We start from the raw sequence: 21,204 nt of genomic DNA on the forward strand, positions 1-21,204 counted from the left end.
ATAGCTGTCTAGACGTTTGCTACATCAATCGATCGTTCGCCTTTCGGGCGAAACTGCGACTTTTTTAGAGGTGGCCGCGGAAAGAGAAGTCGCTCAAAATTTTACCCCGCATAATAAACGCACCCCCAACCTTGCGCATATTTTTGGAGAAAAAAAGTGGGTTCATTATGCGAGTAAATACGGTATATTTAGATAATAGCGTGAGACCAGGGGAGTGAAGTTGAATGCCGGAAAGTACGTGTGCACTCCACGCTGTATGGCACGATCGCAGCAGTGCTGGCTCTCCACCTGCAAAACTGGAACCATTGCAACACGTTTGCGCGTACGCCGCTTGTCTGGCATAAAGAGACACGCCTGTGGGAGTTTAGCGGCTATGGCATTGGGCTGCTAAGCATGATGTCGCGGGATCAAAACCCGGCCGCTGAGGACGCCTTTCGATGTGGGTGAACTGCAAAAATTCCCGTGTTGGTCACTGGGTGTACATTAAAGGTCTATAATTGGCCAAACTAATCCGGAGTTACACACTACGGATGCCACGTAATTATACCTTGGTTCTGGCACGTGAAACCCCAGAACTTTATTTTTAGGTTATTATTGCCTGAGCAAGAGCAAATGTTTTAACAAAACTGGAGACGTTCGCTGCAGACATCTTTTTGGGCTCACACTCTCTTTGTGTGCTTCTGGTATACAGTGGAGTCTTGTATTAAGTGAGGACAACTGTGACATTGTTAAAAAGTAACTCTCTAGCTGCTCTTGCCCATATTTGTTCCTGCCCAAGAGCCATGCAGATGCACTTGCGTATAGTGCGCTTTATTCTGTGTCCCTGAAGTATTACCTATGTTGTGAAGGAGAAATAATTGTCATCCACAAAACTGTGGCGCGAAAATAGGAAGTGAACCCCTGCTGGTTATCTCAGATGGCAGAGCGACCGCACCGGACAGGCGTTTGTCCAGGGTATTATCTGAGCACCAGGACGAATTTTTCTTCAACTACAAAGCTTTGTTTCTGAGAAACACGTTTGGGTTTCCGTTGTAGCTTCGTTCTACAAAACACTAAGTAGAATACTAAGTTAACATTGTGTTACAATGTAAGCTTAGTATACAAAACGTACAGCTCTGTTCTCTCAATTGATAATTGATTACGGTGTTCTGGCACTAAGCACAAGGCCGTGGTTGTGATTCCCGGCCACTGCTGCCAACGATGTGGTGGAATGCGAAAACGTTCGTTTCCTTAGATTTCATAAACAGCAACAGCTTACTTTATGTGCACTGCAAGACAAAGACCCCGAGTTGGCTTCTAATACCAACTGAAATTTCTCTGTCCTAAGTGCGTCAATTATATCCTATGCCGGCGTGTTTCCCAACATCATAACACAACGTTATCTTCTGCCGACCTTAACCACGTTCCTCTTTTCTTTAGAACCATCTTGTTACTCTAGCAGTCAACCGAATATCTATACTCTAATGATCTCAAGTGAAGGCGCGAAAACGACTACGGACGAAGAGAGAGCACACACACACACACACACACACAGGGCGCCACTTCCAACAATGTTTAATCAGAAAAGAACACCACTAATTTATACAGGGAGCACAATCACAGTTTCTGAGTGCGCATTCGCGTTCAGGTAAAGTAGTTCTTTGCGTGATAGAGATATTAGGCAACACTTACGCACTTATCACCTGCCTCAATGATCCGTTTGGCCTCAATTATTAAACGAACCCATTTGTCACGGCTTCTGGCAACCACAGCGCAGGCGTAGAAGTCTGGCTTGCATTTGCAGTCTCTACAATGAATTGCCAGGTGGCCCTCTCTCCCAATGTTGACTTTATTATTGTGCTGTCTCAGCCTGTCATTCAGGCACTGCTCGGTTTGGCCCACGTACTTTCTACCGCAATCTAAAGGAATTTCGTAAACTACTCCTGCAGGCTGAATGAATCACAGGCTGAGATAGCACAATAATAAAGTCAACATTGGGAGAGAGGGCCACCTGGCAATTCATTGTAGAGACTGCAAATGCAAGCCAGACTTCTACGCCTGCGCTGTGGTTGCCAGAAGCCGTGACAAATGGGTTCGTTTAATAATTGAGGCCAAACGGATCATTGAGGCAGGTGATAAGTGCGTAAGTGTTGCCTCAATATCTCTATAACGCAAAGAACTACTTTACCTGAACGCGAATGCGCACTGAGAAACTGTGATTGTGCTCCCTGTATAAATTAGTGGCGTTCTTTTCTGATTAAACATTGTTGGAAGTGGCGCCCTGTGTGTGTGTGCTCTCTCTTCGCCCGTAGTCGTTTTCGCGCCTTCACTTCAGATCATGCTTAACCAACACGCCCAACTACCCATCCTAACGTCTTTACTCTACTTTTACGTGTCCCGCCCAGCTCCAGTTTTGTCTCGTAATCTCAACTAGAATATCTGTTATAACCGTTTTCGTTCTCACACGTGGTACTGTCTCTCTGTTCTTTAACGCCAAAGCATAATTTTTAGTTTACCGAGCTTTGCACCGGCCATATATTTTTCTCCAACTCTTTTAATATCATCGAAGTTACAGGTCCATGGGTTAATACACTTTTCAAGATTCAGGACTATCTAACTATTGCCTAGATAAATGTACCCTTGCACAGCTTGTAGACAATCAATACGAATTACAAAGTTCAATTTTCTTGTCAGGCTGTTTGATTATGCTGCGTAATAAAACTAAAGCCTATATCTAAGAGAGCTAGGATGCAGAGAGGTGCTTTCCACGATCTCCTGATTTCCCAGTCTATACGGCTACGCATGCTGTAATGCTATCCGTGCCCACGGCGGCCTCCAGCTCTTCTGCAAGAAAAAATTAAATTATGGGGTTTTACGTGCTAAAACCACGATCTGAATGCGAGGCACGCCGTAGTGGGGGACTCCGTAAATTTCGACCACCTGGAGTTCTTTAACGTGCACCTAAATCTAAGTACACGGGTGTTTTCGCATATCGCCCCCATCGAAATGCGGCCGCCGAGGCCGGGATTCGATCCCACGACCTCGTGCTCAGCAGCCCAACACCATAGCCACTAGGCAACCCCGGCGGGTCTCCAGCTCTTCTACAGTGTTAAAGTGGTCGGCCGGTTGAGTAACCGTCGCCAAGACGGTCATCTCGCTGCGCACGTACACAGACAGTAATAAAATGTTCATAAACCAGCAGGCCTAGATTACACATGGTGTGGCAATGTGTCTTGGATGCTGCTTTTAACGGGGTACAGACATGACCACACCTGCCGCTCACAGGAACGCCGCGTCCCGCATCACACTCTCGGCAAGCACTTACAATATATGGGTCTAGGTCAGCGTTGCTATAATAACAACGAAGTCGCCTATGCACAGTAGCCTAAAAATAACGCCACAGACAAAATACCGGAGGATGGTCAACACCGAGATTAAACGGGTGTCGTTGACTTCAGCATAGGTTTCGCAGACCATGGCTGCAGCGACGAGCGAGAACAGAAACAACGCGTCACCTTGAAGGTCAGCATGACCAAGCATAGTACTTGTCTGGCCACCAGGAAGAGCTCCCATTGTACGTAACACACTGCAGGGAAACCGAAGTGACAACGACACATTCTTGTGGGAAATAAGGACGACCAGAAACCTGAATGGCCCTCTCGAGCAAGAATTCAACTTCTGCAGGTCGGGTTTACCCGCCCTGTTGCAGCAAAGCAAGTTATAAGCAGGCAACCTTGTCCTTAATGCCGAAGAAATGGTCCTCCGAACTCCAAGTCAAGTGTGCCGAGGAACATTAGTTGATCAAGTGTTTCTGCTAGTGCACTGGGTGTTGTGCGCTGGGTGCACAACACCCGACAATGTTGTGCACTGGGTGCACAACATTTTGCAGTAGTTGTAGAACAATGGATGTAAGGACGTTGATTCGGTAATTGTCAATCATGCCGTCTGCAATTGTATGAGTCATCAAGCTTTCCTTTGTATTTTATAACTGGGTTTTCGTCCTATATGGCAAAGCTGTGCTCGTTGTGAGATTTTTATTCATGAAAACAACTACAGAATGAGGTACAAAAAATAGGCTCTCACGATATCTTGGATTAGTGTAAATTGACTGACTTTGACCTCCAGCGGCTCCAACATTCACGAAGTGCACCACGAACAAGTATATTTGTAGTGAAAACATTGCGGTCATGCCCTATTTTGAGTTGTTACACATCGAACGTGTTGTACATCAAACATGTGGCTCATATGGACTATGAGGGATTGGCCCAGAAATGAGTGGATTATTCTTAGCTATAATCAGAAGTAAATATGCAGGAGTGCTATAGAGTAAGTGCTATTTAAAGGCAAAATTACACGATAGAATAAATGCGCAAATAGTATGAAGAATCAATAATCATTATTTGAAAAGTACATAGAAAGAAAAGAGGAAATAATACAACGTTAACAGAGGCAGTGTGTGAGATGTTCGATGTTTCTTCAGTACGTTTAATTTGATCCATCCCTTGAATCAAATTAAGTCAGACCAAGTCAAAACAGCTTTACGTTCCAGAATATTTTCTAGTTGGTATTTTTATTTCCTTTCAGCCTTTATGTGTTTATCTGACATGGACAACTGAAAAAAGGACAAATGTCTCAGAGCAGGGCCCCATAAATCTGCTCCAGTATAGGCAAAAGTAACATGTGTATTTGCTGCAGAAAACATTTCCACACAGAAAGTTCTGACGAATAAATGTGACGTGCTACAAACCTACCGTATTTTTTGCTCTCCCCAGCACCAATAAATTCTACGCTGGGGCAGTCCGAATATTATGTGAGTACAATCGCATAAAAAGCATGTCCTTCTGCTGGCACACCATGATATAAAACATCCGATCTTAATATTTTATGATGCAGAGCTGTCTCAAGTATACATTTTCTCCACGTAACATGCCAAAAGTGAACTGACCTATTACAGTATTGAACTACTGCAAATGCGAAAGTTTTCCCATGATTCCCTTTCAGGCAACTGTTTTGCACGCAGCACTACAATATTGCACAAATGAGTAAATCGTGGTTATTTTCGTTGAAAACTATAACTGTCGGGAAAACGTTAAGTACAGCCAAGCAAGTGGTACTGTTAGGGTGTTGTGTTCACTTTTAGGGTTCATATTGTGGACTAATCTTTAGACGATCCTTAGTAGCATTAGGCAAACAAAAGATGGGATTGTGTTGAGAGGGGAACAGGTGCTACTGCATCACGTTCTTTGAGGTGTCAGGTCAAGAACTGCATGAATTTTACTTTTAACATTGCGCTATACAACTGTGTTGTTCCCAGTTTGCCAGCCCGTTTTATGCATTACTCATATTTTCTCAGTGGTAGAAATCGTTATTCTGTGATCTCGAGAAGTTCTACCATGCATACTCACTTAGCCTCAGGCGTGCCTTTAATCGTAAGCCTCCAAGTGGCATTAGCAATGGTGTTAGGCAGCGCACAGCCTCTCATGCAGTTGGTAATCCGCCACCATACGAATCAAAATGCAGCGTCGCAAGTCTGTTTCGTATAAAAACAGAATGCATCGCATAAAATTATAAAAATCCTTAGTTTAGAATCCATGTAGCAGCGCAGCTGGCGTTCGGATTCATTATGAAAATGAATTGTATCTCGAACTGTCACGCAACAAAAGTCACGAGGTCATTACCAAAGCATGCCAGAAAGCATGTTGCAACTATTATGAAGAGGTCGACGCAGGCCTGTAATGGCACTGTTCACTCTTGAATTTTGTGTATTTTTTGTACATGTTTACTAGCTCTACGTTGAAACACATAATTTTCAACAAGCGGACAATTTAGCTGTAGAACAACGGATGTAAGGACGTTGATTCGGTAATTGTCAAGCATGCCATCTGCAAATGTATGAGTCGTCAACCTTTCCTTTTTATTTTCTAACTGGGTTTTTGTCCTAAATGGCAAAGCTGTGCTCATTGTGAGATTTTTATTCATACAAACAACTACACAATGAGGTACAAAAAATAGGCTCTCGCGATATCTTGGATGAGTGTAAATTGATTGACTTTGTACTCCAGCGGCTCCAACATAGACCAAATGCACCGCACACAAGTATATTTGCAGTGGAAACATTGCGGTCACGCCATATTTTGAGTTATTACACATCAAACGTGTTGCACATCAAACATGTGGCTCATACGGACTATGAGAGATTGGCCTAGAAATAGATGGATTATTCTTAGTTATACTCCGAAGTAAATATGCAGCAGTCCTATAAAGTAAGTGCTATTAAAAGTCAAAAATACATGATAGCATAAACGCACAAATAGCATGAATAATCAATAATTATTAATTATTATGAATAAATAATCCTACTCTATAATTATATCATGAAGAATGAATAATCATAATTAAAAAAGGAACTAGTACAAGGCTAACAGGGAACTTGGTTGGACTCCATAAGAAATTCCTGGACAGCGAAGCAAACATTCTTGGGGCTCAATCCCAGAGTGCAAGCATAAAACGAAAGGATAACAGGTTCTATTAAGCCAAGGCTAATCCATCGGAGAGGCAGTTCCGATATTATTTTCCTTGCAGCTTTTTTCTTGCACCATCATCCTCGTAGTCGCCATTGTCGGGCTATTTAATTTCACTACAAAACAAAGGCTTATACCAGCAATCCCTCATACCCGTGTCCCACGTCAAGCAACTCGAGTGACTTCAATTTCTATATCATATCCTGCCATCTAATCATTTACCTCTATTGATAGCGTTTCTCCATCCATTTGAACCCAATTCATGTTCGAGAACCTGAAGCATGGACTACTAGTGTCAGCTGTCGGTGGCAGCGGGACCGGAGCAGTCGTACCACTTGATCAAGAACGACTGAGAAGGTTGACTACAACGCTACACTTCTTCGTGCTCTCAAGACGCTTCGCTGACGTAAGTTGTTACAATTTTTGTTTCGCCAAGCGTAAATTCAGCCTTTACTCTGGAGTTTGTTATGGGTTCAATTACCACTTTATGCACTCTTTTGAAGCCCACGGTAGAGCGTTCAGTTTAGAAAGGTGACATCAGTGAAATGCGGATTCATTCACTTTCATTCTAGTGGCGTAACCACACGTAACACTCATGGTACCTATGAAGTTTGTCTTCATTTCAACAGGTCGCCGAGTTTTGAAAGAAACTTTTGTAATTAAACTCTGCAATGAAGCAATGAAGGATTTTGTATTATCACTTTGCAATGAAGCAGTATTAAAGGGCCATGAGCCTTCAAGCAATTGTGTGCAGTCCGATAAAAGAAGACCCCTCCTTTCTGGAACGCAGGAAAAAGCAGGCTAAAACACTGAAAAAAATTATTTCAGAAGACATTACGCATCAAAGCGGCTTCATTGCATGCCGTATTTGTAGAGCAATAGTTTTTTTCCCCAAAAAAGCTTCTGCTGCGTGTAAATGTGTAAATGGTACAACCCCGAAAATAGAAAATACCTGAAGCCTGAAGATAACTCAACAACGTCTCAATTCTGTTAACTGCACCTAAAAAAATGTCACAGTTTCGCCCTAAGGGCGAAGCAATGAATGCGATAGCAACACAGCAATGTCATACGAAGTAAGGTGAGCGGCTTTGGTTGCAATATGAATTGTAGTAAACACGAGCTGATTAAGTAAGCAGGTGTGATGCGGCGTAAGTAGACCGACATGAAGAGAGACTCGATGACCACGAGAAGGCGCGTGTGAAACGGTGGTGTTGATGAGAAGCGCTTCCCGTGGGCAGTGCGTGCGAAGGGACACACCTGTAGGGCTGCACTACCGATCCGGGCAGCATTGCATGTGTAGCGTGCGTTGGAAAATGTGGCCCGACTATTACTAACTGAATGAACTAGCGTGGTGTGAGCACGCACAAACAAACACGAATAGATCACACTGAATGACTGCAGACAACGACTGTCAAAACGCTGGCAGCAAGCATACGCCGCAGCGGGCGAAGGTACGTGCGCTCTATCGCTTCAATGGAAACTGAGCGGCGAATGCACGGCGCATAAAGGTCAGAGCCGTGTGGATATAAGTGACGGTGCTGGCGAGCGACGAGCGTGGTTGTTGGCAGAGTAGAAGTGCGCCACCAAAAAGTTTTGTAACACATTCTAGGCTCCAAATCAAAATTCTGCTAACTGCGGTCTTTAAACTTTAACTTTACCAAATGAAACATAATTCATTCAATTTGGTCCAGTGGTTGTCTCATAGAAGCTATTTGGCTGGGTTCGAGCTATAGCTTCGCCTCGAAGTGACGCTAAAGAGAACCAAGTGACGCTATAGAGAGAGACTTAGTTTAGATTGACAAAGTCTTCTTTGAAAACTCTATTGTCGTCAATTTCTCGATATTAGGTTGATTATCTGTAGAGAAAATGAAGGTAAGATTTCATTTTTTTAAATCTCGCGCCATAACCTATGAACGGTACATCCGTGTGACGTTACGGAACTTAATATATTAAGCATGAAATGCTTTTAGCTCCCGTTGTCGGCGATCTTCAAGAGACCTTGAGTGAAAATCCAGAGCTTTTATCCGGGCACTCAAGGCGAGAATGGGCGCTAGAACGAAACGACAACCTGCGAGAATATCCGGGCATCGTTGCGAAAGCAAAACGAGATTATCCGGGCAACCAGTCAAACTTAAGAAAATGCGGTCTCTGTCGCCCAATCCCTTGTAAGAACCGCATTATATAAGGTAGTTACTGCCCAAACAAGTTTAAAAATATCGCGTCCGATTTCTTCCCAATGTTTGTTCACAATATCACTCAAGCTGTACGCTGAACCTTTGTGATTTCCAATAGAGACGTTCAAAATGCAGATACAGTGTACCATACACTTTAGTGTCATCTTTTGGCGGTAATACAGGGTTGTCTGTGCTCTTTTCAACGCCAGTGGTCCGTGAGTTCCACATTGCGGGTTTAGCGCCGCCTCCTTTGAGAGAATGTGCCATGCTGCGTGACCAGGCCAGCAGCATCCGGCGCGGCGCGGATGGTTGTTTGACCGCGATGAGGTTCAGTTCAAAACAGGTTCATTTCGGCTCAGTAAGCTTTCAGGCCTGCGTCGCGGCACCAATCTGGTTTGCCGGTAGCCACTTTCATGCTTACATCTACTCTCGATTACGAGAGAGCCGGAAGTTTTTTTTTTTTTTTTTTTTTTTTTTTTTTTTTTTTTTTTACCGTATTCGGGTTGCCTCGGCATAGCAAAAGTTCGCGAAGCTTGCCATTTTCAGTCCTTGGCTCTTTTAGAGGATAATACGCAGTCCAAACTAGACCCTATCAAACAATGTCAAAGTCCATGACGTCAGGCCGAACTGTTCCGCTAACTTGAAGGCGGCATCAGCTATCGCATTTTCTTTTTGCACCTTTTCTGGCTGACCAAGCATGTTTTTGGTATTGCGAACGGGTATTTCACTAATACAGTTCCAATTATATTTCTCTTTAGCCTCCCTTTTAGATGGGGGCTCCGTGTGCTGGTAACATACATACGAAGATGAAGCATTTTAAAGAGTATTTTTAACACGGTAGTAAAATAGTAATATTTTTTTTATTTATGCGATCCTGCAAGCCACCCTACATAAGTACACACTTGTTAAAACGTTGCCGTAGCGGATGTTTTGCACTTTATTAACAGCAGAGCGGTTTGAGCCATAGAGTTTCATATTACTATAACTAGAGGGCAATGTGGCGCTGCGATCGTTCAACTATCATGGGAATGATGGGAAGTACAGGCTACGGATTGGTATTCTGTTGACTGGCGAACTAGTCTACAGGTATTTTTTGTCAGTTTTGGTTTCGCTAGTTTTGCTCCAAGCGCAGTTGCTACAATCCGTAGAACACAAACTTACTTGTGGTAGGAAAGGTTGCTGCTTCCTGGCTGTAGTCTGCTGTCGCAAAACGGGTAAGCGCAAAGCCACGACATAACAGTTGCTGGCGCGCACTTCAGAAGAAGCGGTACGTCAACATAAAATATAGTGAAGCATGCTCGTAAGAGGCCACAAGCGTCCAAGATAGCACTGCAGCAGATGTGTTTAAAAGTACTCGAAGACGTTCATCAATCGTGACAGCCGATGCAGCCTTTCGAAAGAGCGAGAGAGTTCGCAAGTGCGTCTGCGCAGACGCAAGTGCGTCTGCGAGAAAAGTTCACTTTCCCCGCGTTCGCAGCGAGCAGGCGTCGTAGCAGACGACACTTGTAACATTTCTCTCAAAGGCGCAACACTTTTCTCATAATACAAAATTTTTATTCCCACAAATATTTGATGAGTATTTTTATATAAGCACATGCACGGTTGTTATTGCTGTTGTGAAAGTAAATAAATAATTATTCAATGACGCTAAATCAGGCAGAACGATGCATACCCTGGTGGTAAACCATGCTTCAATCTCAAAGTCATACAAACTTTATTCAATGTATTATGCATTATATAAAACACAACATAAATAAAATTAATTTTTGCACGAAAATGTTTTAATACAGCTTCGTTTACTGCGCCGCATGCAAACGCCACCAGTTTCAAGACAGAAGTCAATCCGAAGCCTGTACTTCCCATCATTCCCATGTAGGTTGAGGCGACGTTCAGGAGAACCCCCGTAGACACTAGCGCCACTTTTCCCTCTAGGTTTTTTTATTTAGAAACTCTATGGTTTGAGCCGACCGTCAGTCCGTGAAGCGTGTACAAAAAACTGTGGGCCGAGCCTGGAGGTCCTGCAGAAAGGGTCCAAGCGCAATTGAACTTACCCCTGTGAACTAGCGAAGCTGAGCCAGGATAAGTCTAGCTAAGCATGGCTTGGACTACTTAAGCTTAAGCGTCATCAGACCTAATCAAAAGTGTATACCAATCCGGCTGACATTCTTCTTGGTCGTAAATGTCCTTTAAGTGCGTATTCATATGAGCGAAATGCGATCTTGAGGAAGTTGTTCTTTGTGCATTTCGGTCTTGCATACGAGTTTTCCATAGGCAATGCAGGCCTATCAGTAAAAACATATCGAATGGTACATCATCACACGGAGGAACCAGAGTTTGGATTCTGCGAGAATTTATATCAAAATATTTTTGCAAATTTCTATGGATAACACCCCAAAAAATGGCATCTTTACAAACGATAAAACAGTGTTCAATGGTTTCAGGCACGTCACAAAGGCGACAGTTAATTGACGAAACAAAAATATTCTTTTTCTGAAGCCATGTTCTAACGGGCAATGTCTCAGTGTGTAATTTGTAAAAAAAAAAGAACAGTTTTTGTAGACGGGGGAACTGGCATTTTGCGCACTCTTGCAAGCACATGATGTCCTGGTAATGTGATGTATACGGATCGATAAAACGGAGGTGGGAACATCATTGATATTAAATCTTTGTAAAGATCTTCTCGTGACACTGTCTATCATAGAAGAGTTTGGTTCTGTCTGCGGTACGCGGTTGAATAGCACTAAGAGCTCAGGGCTTTGGTTTGGATATTGGGCCATTACACCATCACATTATGCTGGCATTGAGTGGTCTTGTGCGCGAGCTAAATATCTAGGAGTTCCACTGCATACCTGCAAGTTCAGTGCACACTAAATGAGAGAGCGCGTTCCAGCCCTCCAGCGCTACACAAATAACTTTGTCCCGCACCGTCTTTCAATATTTGGAAGACCAGAAGCCGGCAACAAGTTTTGGCAACCAAAGTTTTCTGTGTTTCCGGTTCTTCACTGCGCAAGGCTTTACTATATTTTTCCATATTCAACATTTTTACATAATTTTTTCAACTTGCATTTGATTTCCAGTTTTGAACCTATGAGATGCGACAACATTTTTCGACCAGTGAGTGTTGGAGAATTAGAACTGGTGCATTTATATGTGCGACAGTTAGTCTCGCGCTTTCTATTTTTTCAGTATAGCTCTCAGCCGGTATTACGAGCCTTCTTGCAGGTTAACCTAGTTCATGTCCTGCCAGAATTGGTGGTGTCTTCAAATTTAATATCCAGACCTTGTTTATGGGGGCTTATGCGTGATCAATGCAAATTATGTAAAGGTAGGGCGGATCTGCCACATATTCTATGGACATGCTCGAAGGCGGCTCCTTTCGAGGGCCGCAAAATTCAAACCGGCAGCAGTGGGAGACCCTGCCGCTCAGCTCAGACCAGCAAGACCAGGTCTGGGTCGTCCAGCTAGCCGAGGCAGCCGCTGAGACCCAGAGGATCTCGGCCGTCTGCCAGGCGGAGGGAGGCTGCGTCCGCCCTCGGGATTGCTGGCACCAATAAAAGTTGAATGTCTCTCTCTCTCTATTTCTTTTCTGACTGTTCGCTTTTCTAAAGATTATTTGTTCACTGTGTCACGCCACGGTGGCTCCACGGTTGTGGTTTACTAAAGGTGTGCCTATAGTGTGTGCGTCAATGCACACGTCACTGCACACGTCACGCCGCAGCCATCTGGCTGACTAAACGTGTATAGCGCGTGCGTAATTGGGAACGTGACGGTGTAGCCATTCGGGAGGAAGTGGTGCCACGTTGTGAGCTTACAAATTGACCACGTTCATGACGTTAAGAGGTCTACAAACGATATAATGATTTCGCATTACCACACGTAAGCAGTCTTAAGTGTATCTGCCGAATTTTATTTTATTTTTTGCAACTTATCAAATTTTACCCGAGAAACTTCGAGAGCTTACGGGCTCAGAAGGTGCTTACTAAAACGTAAGAGAACTTCATTATCATCATCCTACATTTATCTCTATTACAGGTGCGGGTTAAATATTCAACCATCAAACTCTTTTGTAAATACCCGTATGTACAGTATATATAATAATCTTTAAAAAACTTGAATGTTGGGCTAGTTGGTATTTTGGCATAAGAACCATCTTGAAATAGCGCGAAACTGGACGGCACGACAGAGCGGAAGAAGAGCACAGGCGGAAATTAACGACTGATTTATTGAAGCCAGACCCACAAGTATATACATCCACAAGCTGCACAGGCGCACCGTTACAAGGAATATGGAAACCGTCAAACAGTGTTTACACCAGGCGCGAAAGGAATTTCATTTCTGAATTGTACAGTGCAATCGATGTATCGCTTACACACTCCTGACCTGCTTTTCTGATAAAAAAAAAAAGCCTCTACCGTTTCACGAGCGGTTTTATGCTTGCTGTTGCCTTGGATTTTCACGCTATGGAAACGTGGTTGACAAGTGGGACAGCTACTGCAGTGGTCAGCAATATGCGTTTTCTCGTTATTAGCTGTACAATGCAGAAAGGAAATTCTTTTCGCGCCTGGTGTAATCACTTCCTGTTGGACGGTTTTCATATTCCTTGTAACGGTGTGCCTGCGCAGGTTGTGGATATATGTACCTGTGGGTCTGACTCCAATAAATCAGTTATTAGTTTGAGCCTGTATTCGTCTTCCTTTCTGTTGTGCCGTCCTGTTGCGCGCTATTTCAAGATTATTTTTACGTAAGTATAATAATCGTTTCTTGAAAATACATTTTGTGTTTCTTGTGACAGTGATCCCGGCCGTGCACGATGCGCTGGCTGAGGTACAACAGATACAAACGCTGTGAGGAAAGCTTTAGTTATTGTTTATTCCTGCCTTCTTTATGCGCGGGTTTTCCACAATGATACGCTTTCCTTTGCATAACACACTCATCGGCATCACATACTCAACCTTTGATTGCATAAATAGCGCTAAAAATCAGTGTTAGTGTATTACTGATCACATCAGGCCAACGTAGCGCGAGTGCCAGTAGCACTATATGAGTTGTACAATATTTTGAATTTGAAAAGAACGTGTTTTCACGATTCGTTCATGTATGTTTTACACATCGGCTAAGAACCATAGTGAAGGCTGCTTACGTCGCAGGCTTTCTGTATACAGGATGTTTCATTTTAGCTGCACCAAATTTTTAAAAATTGTCTGTGGCAGATGGCACAATTATAATCCTTGATCTAAACTACTCGATGAGGCGGCCATTACTTTCACGAGAAATCAAAACGCCTAATTGAATAATTAACATATTTACGCTAATTAACTTTTCCATCAATTATTTTACGGTACATCTTTCAATCAACGAAATATAGCCGCTGAGTTCTCAAGGCGTATTCACTTGGAACGAATTCTCAGGACTGAACCAGTTTAGAGATATTAATTGTCAAAGTGTCCGACGAAATGCATGGGCGTTCCAGTTAACGCTGTGCTTCAATGCATAAAACAGTGTTTTCCTCGAAAAGTTAACTGGAACGCCCATGCATTTAGTCACACACATTGACAATTAATATCTCGCAACTGTTACAGTCCTGAGAATTGGTTCCAAATGGATACGCTTTGCGAACTTAGTGGCTATAATTCGTGTATTGAAAGATGTGCCGTAAAATAATTGATGAAAAAGTAAATTAGCGTAATTATGTTATTATTCAATTAGATTTTTGATTTCTCATGGAAGTAATGGCCGCCTGATCGAGTAGTTTAGATCAAGGATTATAATTGTGCTATCTGCTACAGGCAATGTTTAAAATTTTGGTGCAGCTAGAATGAACCACCCTTTATACTCCTAAGAACAAACGCTGTCCTGTCGAAAACTAGGCGTTTTCTTTAAAGGTGGCATTTGCTGTGAGATACGCTTCATTCAAAGCTAATTGACGCTGCGTTCGAAGACAACACACATGATGCTATCCGCACGATGTATGAACCCACGGCGCCCATGTTCCATTGTGCTTCTCGGCAAAGCCAGCGGGATCCTTGGGCTCGTACTGCACTGGCATTGCTTCGGCATTGTAGGCGGCAATGCGCGTCCTCAGGAATTCCACAACCTGTAAAAATGGTTAAAAAAAATTCACTGGTCATTACGATACTCCCTAATGCGAAATTTGAGCGCAGCTCGATACGTGTTTTCATTTCGCGATATATTGGCTGGCGCGGACAATCTGTCTCGCGCGACACATTGCAAACGGAGGGAAGTGTGGCGCGACCGCCTCGCTAAACGGGAGATCGCGAGAGGCAGCGCCTGAGTGAAGCGTAGGCCCGATTCACAGCAGCCGCGGCAGGCAGACCTCCGCTCATGCAGCGCTTTGTTTCCATATGTCGGACGCGCACCACTCTGGCGGCATCTGGTAGCGATCGTCGCCACAGAGCACGCCTTGCGCAGCGACCAGCCGCGGCCAGCCAGTGTAGGCAAAGAAAAGAAAGAAGACATTTTGGAATACATAGGTGCTACGCCATGGCTCCCGTCTGAATTTTTCTTACCCGTTACCCTCTAAGCAACTATACTACGCTTTTCTTCTCACGCCGTCGACACACGCTCCTGCTCTGCTTTGCGCCTTACGGTTCTGCTGCACCCTCCTCCACGTTCCTCCTCGCGATCTCTTCGGTATCGCCGTCTTTCATCTCCCGCTGCGCTCCGCGTTCGCTCTTTCATCCTTCGCCGTGCTCGTTCGCTCGGTTACGAGGGACGCCGCCGCCGACACTCGGCACAGGAAGGGGCACCTAAGAGTTGTGCTCTAAAAATTAGTGCATGCACCAGCTTAAATACGCACACACAACAATGCCGTCGCAGCCATTATATAACCGACTGCCCACAACGAAAAGCCTTGTTCGTCATCTTTAAAATCAAAGCCGGCCGTCCAAAGTGACAACCACGAAGATGAAATCAAGAAGGAGCCGACAGATGGAGTGGCACACTGTGGTATAAATGTTACAAACAGGGATAAGGTGCCAGCCTTCCTGAGGCACCCTATGCCTGTTTGTAAGTTTTATACCCATGAAGCTGGTGCATTAACAGCAGGTATGACCTGCTAGAATAGCCATTCGAGCGCTACAGAAAGTGTTGTATATCTTCGTACTCGAATAATACGACATAAGCCCTAGTAGGATTAACCTAAACCAATGGTGTGGAATGGTCTTCCAGCATTGCTTCTTTACATCGTCCTCTCAATGACGTCATTTATGCATGGCAGTAGTATACTAGGTATGCGTCAGACGCATGCGTTTGTTTTTTGCTTGCTTGCTTGTTTGCTTGTTCGTTCGCTGATTGAGTGTTTATTGCTTTGTTTACTTGAATAGTATCATTCTAACTCTGTATTCGAAATTTACTTATGTAGCAATCGTACAATAATCAAATTATAATTTCTGTTGCCAAGGCGAAGAGAATTGCGATCAGTTCTTACCTCAGGATGTGAGGTGGCCACATTATTCAATTCGCACGGATCTTCGATTATGTCGAACAGGTGGACCGCGTCGTTCGGGTCAAATCGTCCGTTGTCTGGATTATCACATTTTAACGTGGCTCTTTCTCTCCAGCCCTTGGGAAACTTGAGCCGGTCCCTTTTATAGAAGCCTCTGAGCACTTTGGCTGCTGTCGACTGAGTGAGCAACTTATCGAGGTCGTCGTGCGGACGGCCGCCACCTGGTCGAGCGTAGCGCTCATTCATGAACCCGGTGCCATCGAGCACCAACTTGTAACGGCCCAGTCGCAGAGCTGAGTTGTTGAAAAACCGGTCGTCGATGTTGTAGAGCATCTCGACACGAGGTGAGCCTATTCCTTGAGACAGGTACCGCCACATATCAAATCCGTCCAGATCCCCTAGCGTTTCCACGTCGCCTCCTGAAAAAGCACCCGTCAAATGAAAGTTAGGTTAGCACGCAACATAAATATGGGAAATGTTAGCTTAACTGAACCAAGATTTTACTTCGCTTTTATTTATTTTTTCATGTAATTAGCATTATTTGCCTACATCGGCCGTTTTAAGCCTCTATGCCTGTCTGTCCGTTCGTCTGTAATCTTACGCTGACCCAGTGGCCCAAGTTGTCTTCCAACATGGGTCATAAGCTATGTGTTCGCGGCCATGATGCTGTCGTGGTCGTTCTGCTGTCGTCATCGCAGTTTTAACACGATAGTGTTAAGGGCCCCCCCGTGTGTCAGAAAATCCGGTGTCGGCATCGTCGGAGTTGTCCGGGAGGAAAAAGCTCCGTATATGTTTAGGTATATGTATATGCCACGCCTTGCTATATGACATGCGGTATATGCGGGTTATATTGCCACACCATTCTATCCCTAAAGTTGCTCATACTTTGTCTTACATTCTTGACAAAGTTAGTCCTCGGAATTTTGAGAACGACAGTCCACTAACAAATGTCACGAAACAAAACACCGACAGCACATGCCTTTTATGTTAAATCTTCTCAGACTGAAATATTAAAAGTGCCATACAATAACAGAAGCCTGAAAATTGTCTAACTTTTTTTGGTGCAGTTGTGCACAACCTCCGGGACCGGCCCACACAAGAGGCCGCGTTTCTACCACAAAGCTCGCTTTCGTGCATATAGCGTACATCATCAACAACGTTTCCCGGTAAATATTACGGTTACATAAGCTGCAGTTGCCGGGAAGCGTGAGAAGCAGCCGGGGATCCATGAATGCTATCGCGTTTCACTCTTAAAGGTGAAGCTTAAGCGTCCTCCAATTTTCTACTACCTGACTCTCGTCACGCCGTCATCATCACGCCTGCTACGCCAAGCCAGTGGCCCATGTTGTCTATTAACTTGGGCCACTAGGTATGTGCTCGTGGTCGTCATGCCGTCGGGGCCATGCCATCGTCCTCATTCCAACTTCGTCATCAGGTTGTCTCGAACACTGGTCGCCGTTCCAGTGTCCTCACGCCATCGTTGTGACGCTCTCGTCTTTATCCCATCGTCATCATTTCAGAATCACTCTCTCACTGACATCATGCCGCCGTCGTCATGTAGCCTTTCTCCTTGCAGCCTTTGTCCCTTGTCATTTGTCCGTCCTTTGTCCGTAGCGGCTATGGTGTCGCGCTGCTAAGCACGAGATCGCGGGATCAAATCAAGGCTGCGGCGGCCGCATTTCGACGCGGGCGAAATGCAAGAACACCCGTGTCCCGTGAACAGGGGGCAAGTTAAAGATCCCCTGGTGGTGAAAATTATTCTGGAGTTCCCCACTATAACGTGCCTCATAATCAAATCGTGATTTTGGCACGTAAATCCCCCCCCCCCCAAAAAAAAAATAAGCCTTTGTCCTTCTATTTTTGCCATTTCTTCGTCATTCCATCGTTGTCACTGTCATCATCATACAGTTGGCGTCATGCTGTCATGCTCATGGGCAACCTTGGCAAGCAAGTGCCATACCAAAGTAGGCTGATACCGGAGACAGTGTGCGCCGCATACAGCCTAAGCAAAAGAAGTCTCAGAATGACCACTACACATTTTAAATAACCTTGACTAACTGTCCATGTGTTGCTACATTGCTTGAATGCTAATCGGATTACCGTAGACTGAAGCCAGATCTACCTGAACACTGCAACAATTTCGTGATAGTCAATTAGTTCGCGAAGACACTGCTGCATTTCTTAGGCGATGCACTGTTGGGAGTTTTTATATAGGTAAGTTAATTTTATCCTTTATGCCTTGCGGCAAATCCTTCCGAATAAGAAAAAAAATGGGGGCAGCTTGCACTAGTGGTGCAAGGCTGAAGTAAACAGCGGAGCTGCTGATCGACCTAGCTTCTTCCAGGCTTTAATAGGCTTGGCTAAGAATTGCTAGGAAATGCTAAGTGCTGCTAGCACGGTATTCCAAATCGGCTCGCCGCCGACGCGCAGATTTTCGCTTGGCAGCGCGACGCGCTCCAAGATTAGCGGCTTCTTCTTCGGATGCCCGGATCTTCTTTGGTCGTCCCATGGCAAGGCTACATGTACTCGCCACAGAGTCAACGAGAGTTCTGCTCTGAGCTTTATCTCCCCGGTGACGCCACGGCCAAGCTGCTCCTCCACACTTGCCGGTGCGTGGCCGGTCGAAACCTGCCGAGCCGGCGTCAGAGGCGCCTGCTGCAGTCACGGACGCCGCGCGCGTTTGGCGCGAACGCAGGGAAACGGTGAAACGCGGACGGCATCGGCAGCAGCTCTGCGCGTTGCCTCGTTGGTGCTGCTACAATTTCTTTCCCCCCCTCTCTCTCTCTCTCTCTCTCTCATTTTCTCTTTCTTTCTCCCAAGCATAGCGCGTGCCGCGTGCATGCTCTCCATCCGTCTCCTTAACGTTCCATGTCAAAGTGACTTGTGCACGGCACTGAGAGGAGGCGAAGCACACACCGCTCCGCGAGGTGGTTGCTAGGCAACGCGCGGTGACGTCATCGGCAGGATCAGTTTTTGTTTGCACTACGCGGCGCAACCAAGAGCTTAAACAGCCCCACTGTCAAAAAATCTGTCAGCCCTTCCACTGGGGGGAAGATGGAAGACCAGTGAAGCTGTACTATGGTGGGAATTATGTATTTCAAATTATGACTATTAAGATGTATTGGTGTAATTGGTTATTTGAACAATTAAATAATGAGAAATATGTATGATCCAGTGGTTTTCATTTATTTAGTGACCACAGGGACCATGGCCTTATGGTCGCTACGGTACACCGCCACAGGGTGTACGGCAAAGGTTGGCACGTTCTTCATAAACACGTCACCAACGCCGAGCGCGTTCGGTGCGAGCGCAGGCAAAACGCCACCGCCGTCGAGAACAGTTCTGCGCGTTGTTTGTGTGACCGCACACAACTGCTGTCAAGATGCTGGCTACGTGATGAACGGTTGTCGTCGTTGTCGACTCTGTTAGGGAGGGAGGAAACAACTTTATTTTGTTAATTTGCTTAGTGAGGGGTGGCTACCAGGTGGTGCCTTACAGCCACCTCCTCAGCTCTTTTGATGGCCTGAAGTTGAACCTCCAGGTTCAGGTTCATGAGTATCGCTTCCCACGCTTCAGGCGAGGGAGCGGCCAGGAGATCTGGTGGGGGGAGACCTTCTCTTCAGTCCCAGAGAATATGATTTAAGGAGGCTATGGACCCACATAATGAGCAGTGTTGGTCTGTCAAGTCAGGGTAAAAGTGTGCGTATATTTGCGGGCTGGGAAAGGAGTGCGTTTGGAGTCGGCGCCAGGTGGCTCTGTTAGGGGAGAGGTGGGCGAGAGCCCAGAGAGAGTCGGCGGCAGAGGCCGGCAGGGCTGCGCGCATACGCCGCAGTGGTACAGTGCTAGAATATAGCAGTGGAGAGCGGGCACGCACACGCACAGTCTAGGGTGCCTCGATGTCCTCCTCACCCACCACTCCCCTTCCACTAGGAAGTCGCGTTTGCTCTCCGCCGTGCGTTCGCTCCCCGTGAAAACGCGCGTGCCTCGCTCTCGCGCGCTTTCACTCGCACATACAGCATGCGGCCAATGAGAGTTTTTTTCTATTGCCGGACGCGACGATCGAAAGGTGAGCCCATGACAGCTTCGCTCTAAAAAGAAAGAAAAGAAAGCAGGAATACAGGGCACACCAGCGGCCCATAATTGTTCCTCGCGCAGGAGAACGAAGTGGCTGCTTCGGCGTGGAATACCGAGCTTCATTAGCATGAGCTCTGCACATTCCTTCTATGAAGGCGCTGCCAATGTAACAGGCAGACGTTACTTGTGAGTCTCGCTGCACAGTACCTAATGCGCTGCTCCTTTCCGCTATCCCATCAGCCCCCGGCCACCTCACCATGCTCAGCTTCGCCTTCAGCCAACGGCAAAGAAAAAGAAAACTTTGCCTATAGCACCGCCGCTGATGATCAAACTCATGCCTTCCCTTGCGGAAATGCACAATGTGATGCTGGGGGCACTAACCACTCGGCTACTACACAACATCTACGTTTATCGATTTGTGGCTTTTGTGCGTCATGTAGCATTTCTGGCTAGTGGCGTCTGTGTGTGTATTTTGAGGGTCACAGCAGAGACGGTGGGTGGATATGCAGGTGAAATAGTGGACGAACACGGCGTTGTACGGGGGCGTCGAAAAGAATAACCTGCTATTGATTAAGTCGTGGTTTGCGTTGAGGGTCTGCCGCTATCTCAGTAATGGGCAAGCACTTTCATGTTAACAGGCAGCGTAAAATTGACTGTGTCCCTGTCAATCTCCAACCGCCAGTTTTGTGCACGAACCTATTTTGGCGAGTGGAGCCAGATTATCATCGTTCGTAGATCGACTGCAATATTATTAGCGCTGTCACGCGGCCTCTTCTGCTTTCATACAAGTTCAATCTAAAAAAAATCCGAGGAGCCCTAAGCACTTCTTATGAGTTCTGAATGCGAAAGCATTATTGACCAATAGAACGCCGATGAGCGGTCCTTTAACTCCTCGCGGGTAAGCGAGCGCGTTGGCCAACGCCTCCAAGATAGCACAAGGGCGGTGCACTTCGATTCGTGACGTCATGCTACCTTGCCCGACTGCCATAAA

General features: G+C 45.5%; 1 protein-coding gene across 1 annotated transcript; it reads right to left on the reverse strand.

The window, feature by feature from the left end:
- Positions 1–14,570: 14,570 nt before the first annotated feature.
- On the reverse strand, positions 14,571–16,554 carry LOC119442429 (arylsulfatase I-like). The gene is made up of 2 exons (XM_037707309.2): positions 16,122–16,554; positions 14,571–14,768 (listed from the first exon to the last, which is right to left on the reverse strand). The coding sequence occupies exons 1-2, from the start codon at positions 16,515–16,517 to the stop codon at positions 14,628–14,630; spliced, it is 537 nt and encodes a 178-aa protein (XP_037563237.1). The 5' UTR covers positions 16,518–16,554; the 3' UTR covers positions 14,571–14,627.
- Between the last annotated feature and the right edge of the window lie 4,650 nt (positions 16,555–21,204).

This window comes from Dermacentor silvarum, chromosome 2 (assembly GCF_013339745.2).
Source record: "Dermacentor silvarum isolate Dsil-2018 chromosome 2, BIME_Dsil_1.4, whole genome shotgun sequence".
Lineage (NCBI taxonomy): Eukaryota > Metazoa > Arthropoda > Arachnida > Ixodida > Ixodidae > Dermacentor > Dermacentor silvarum.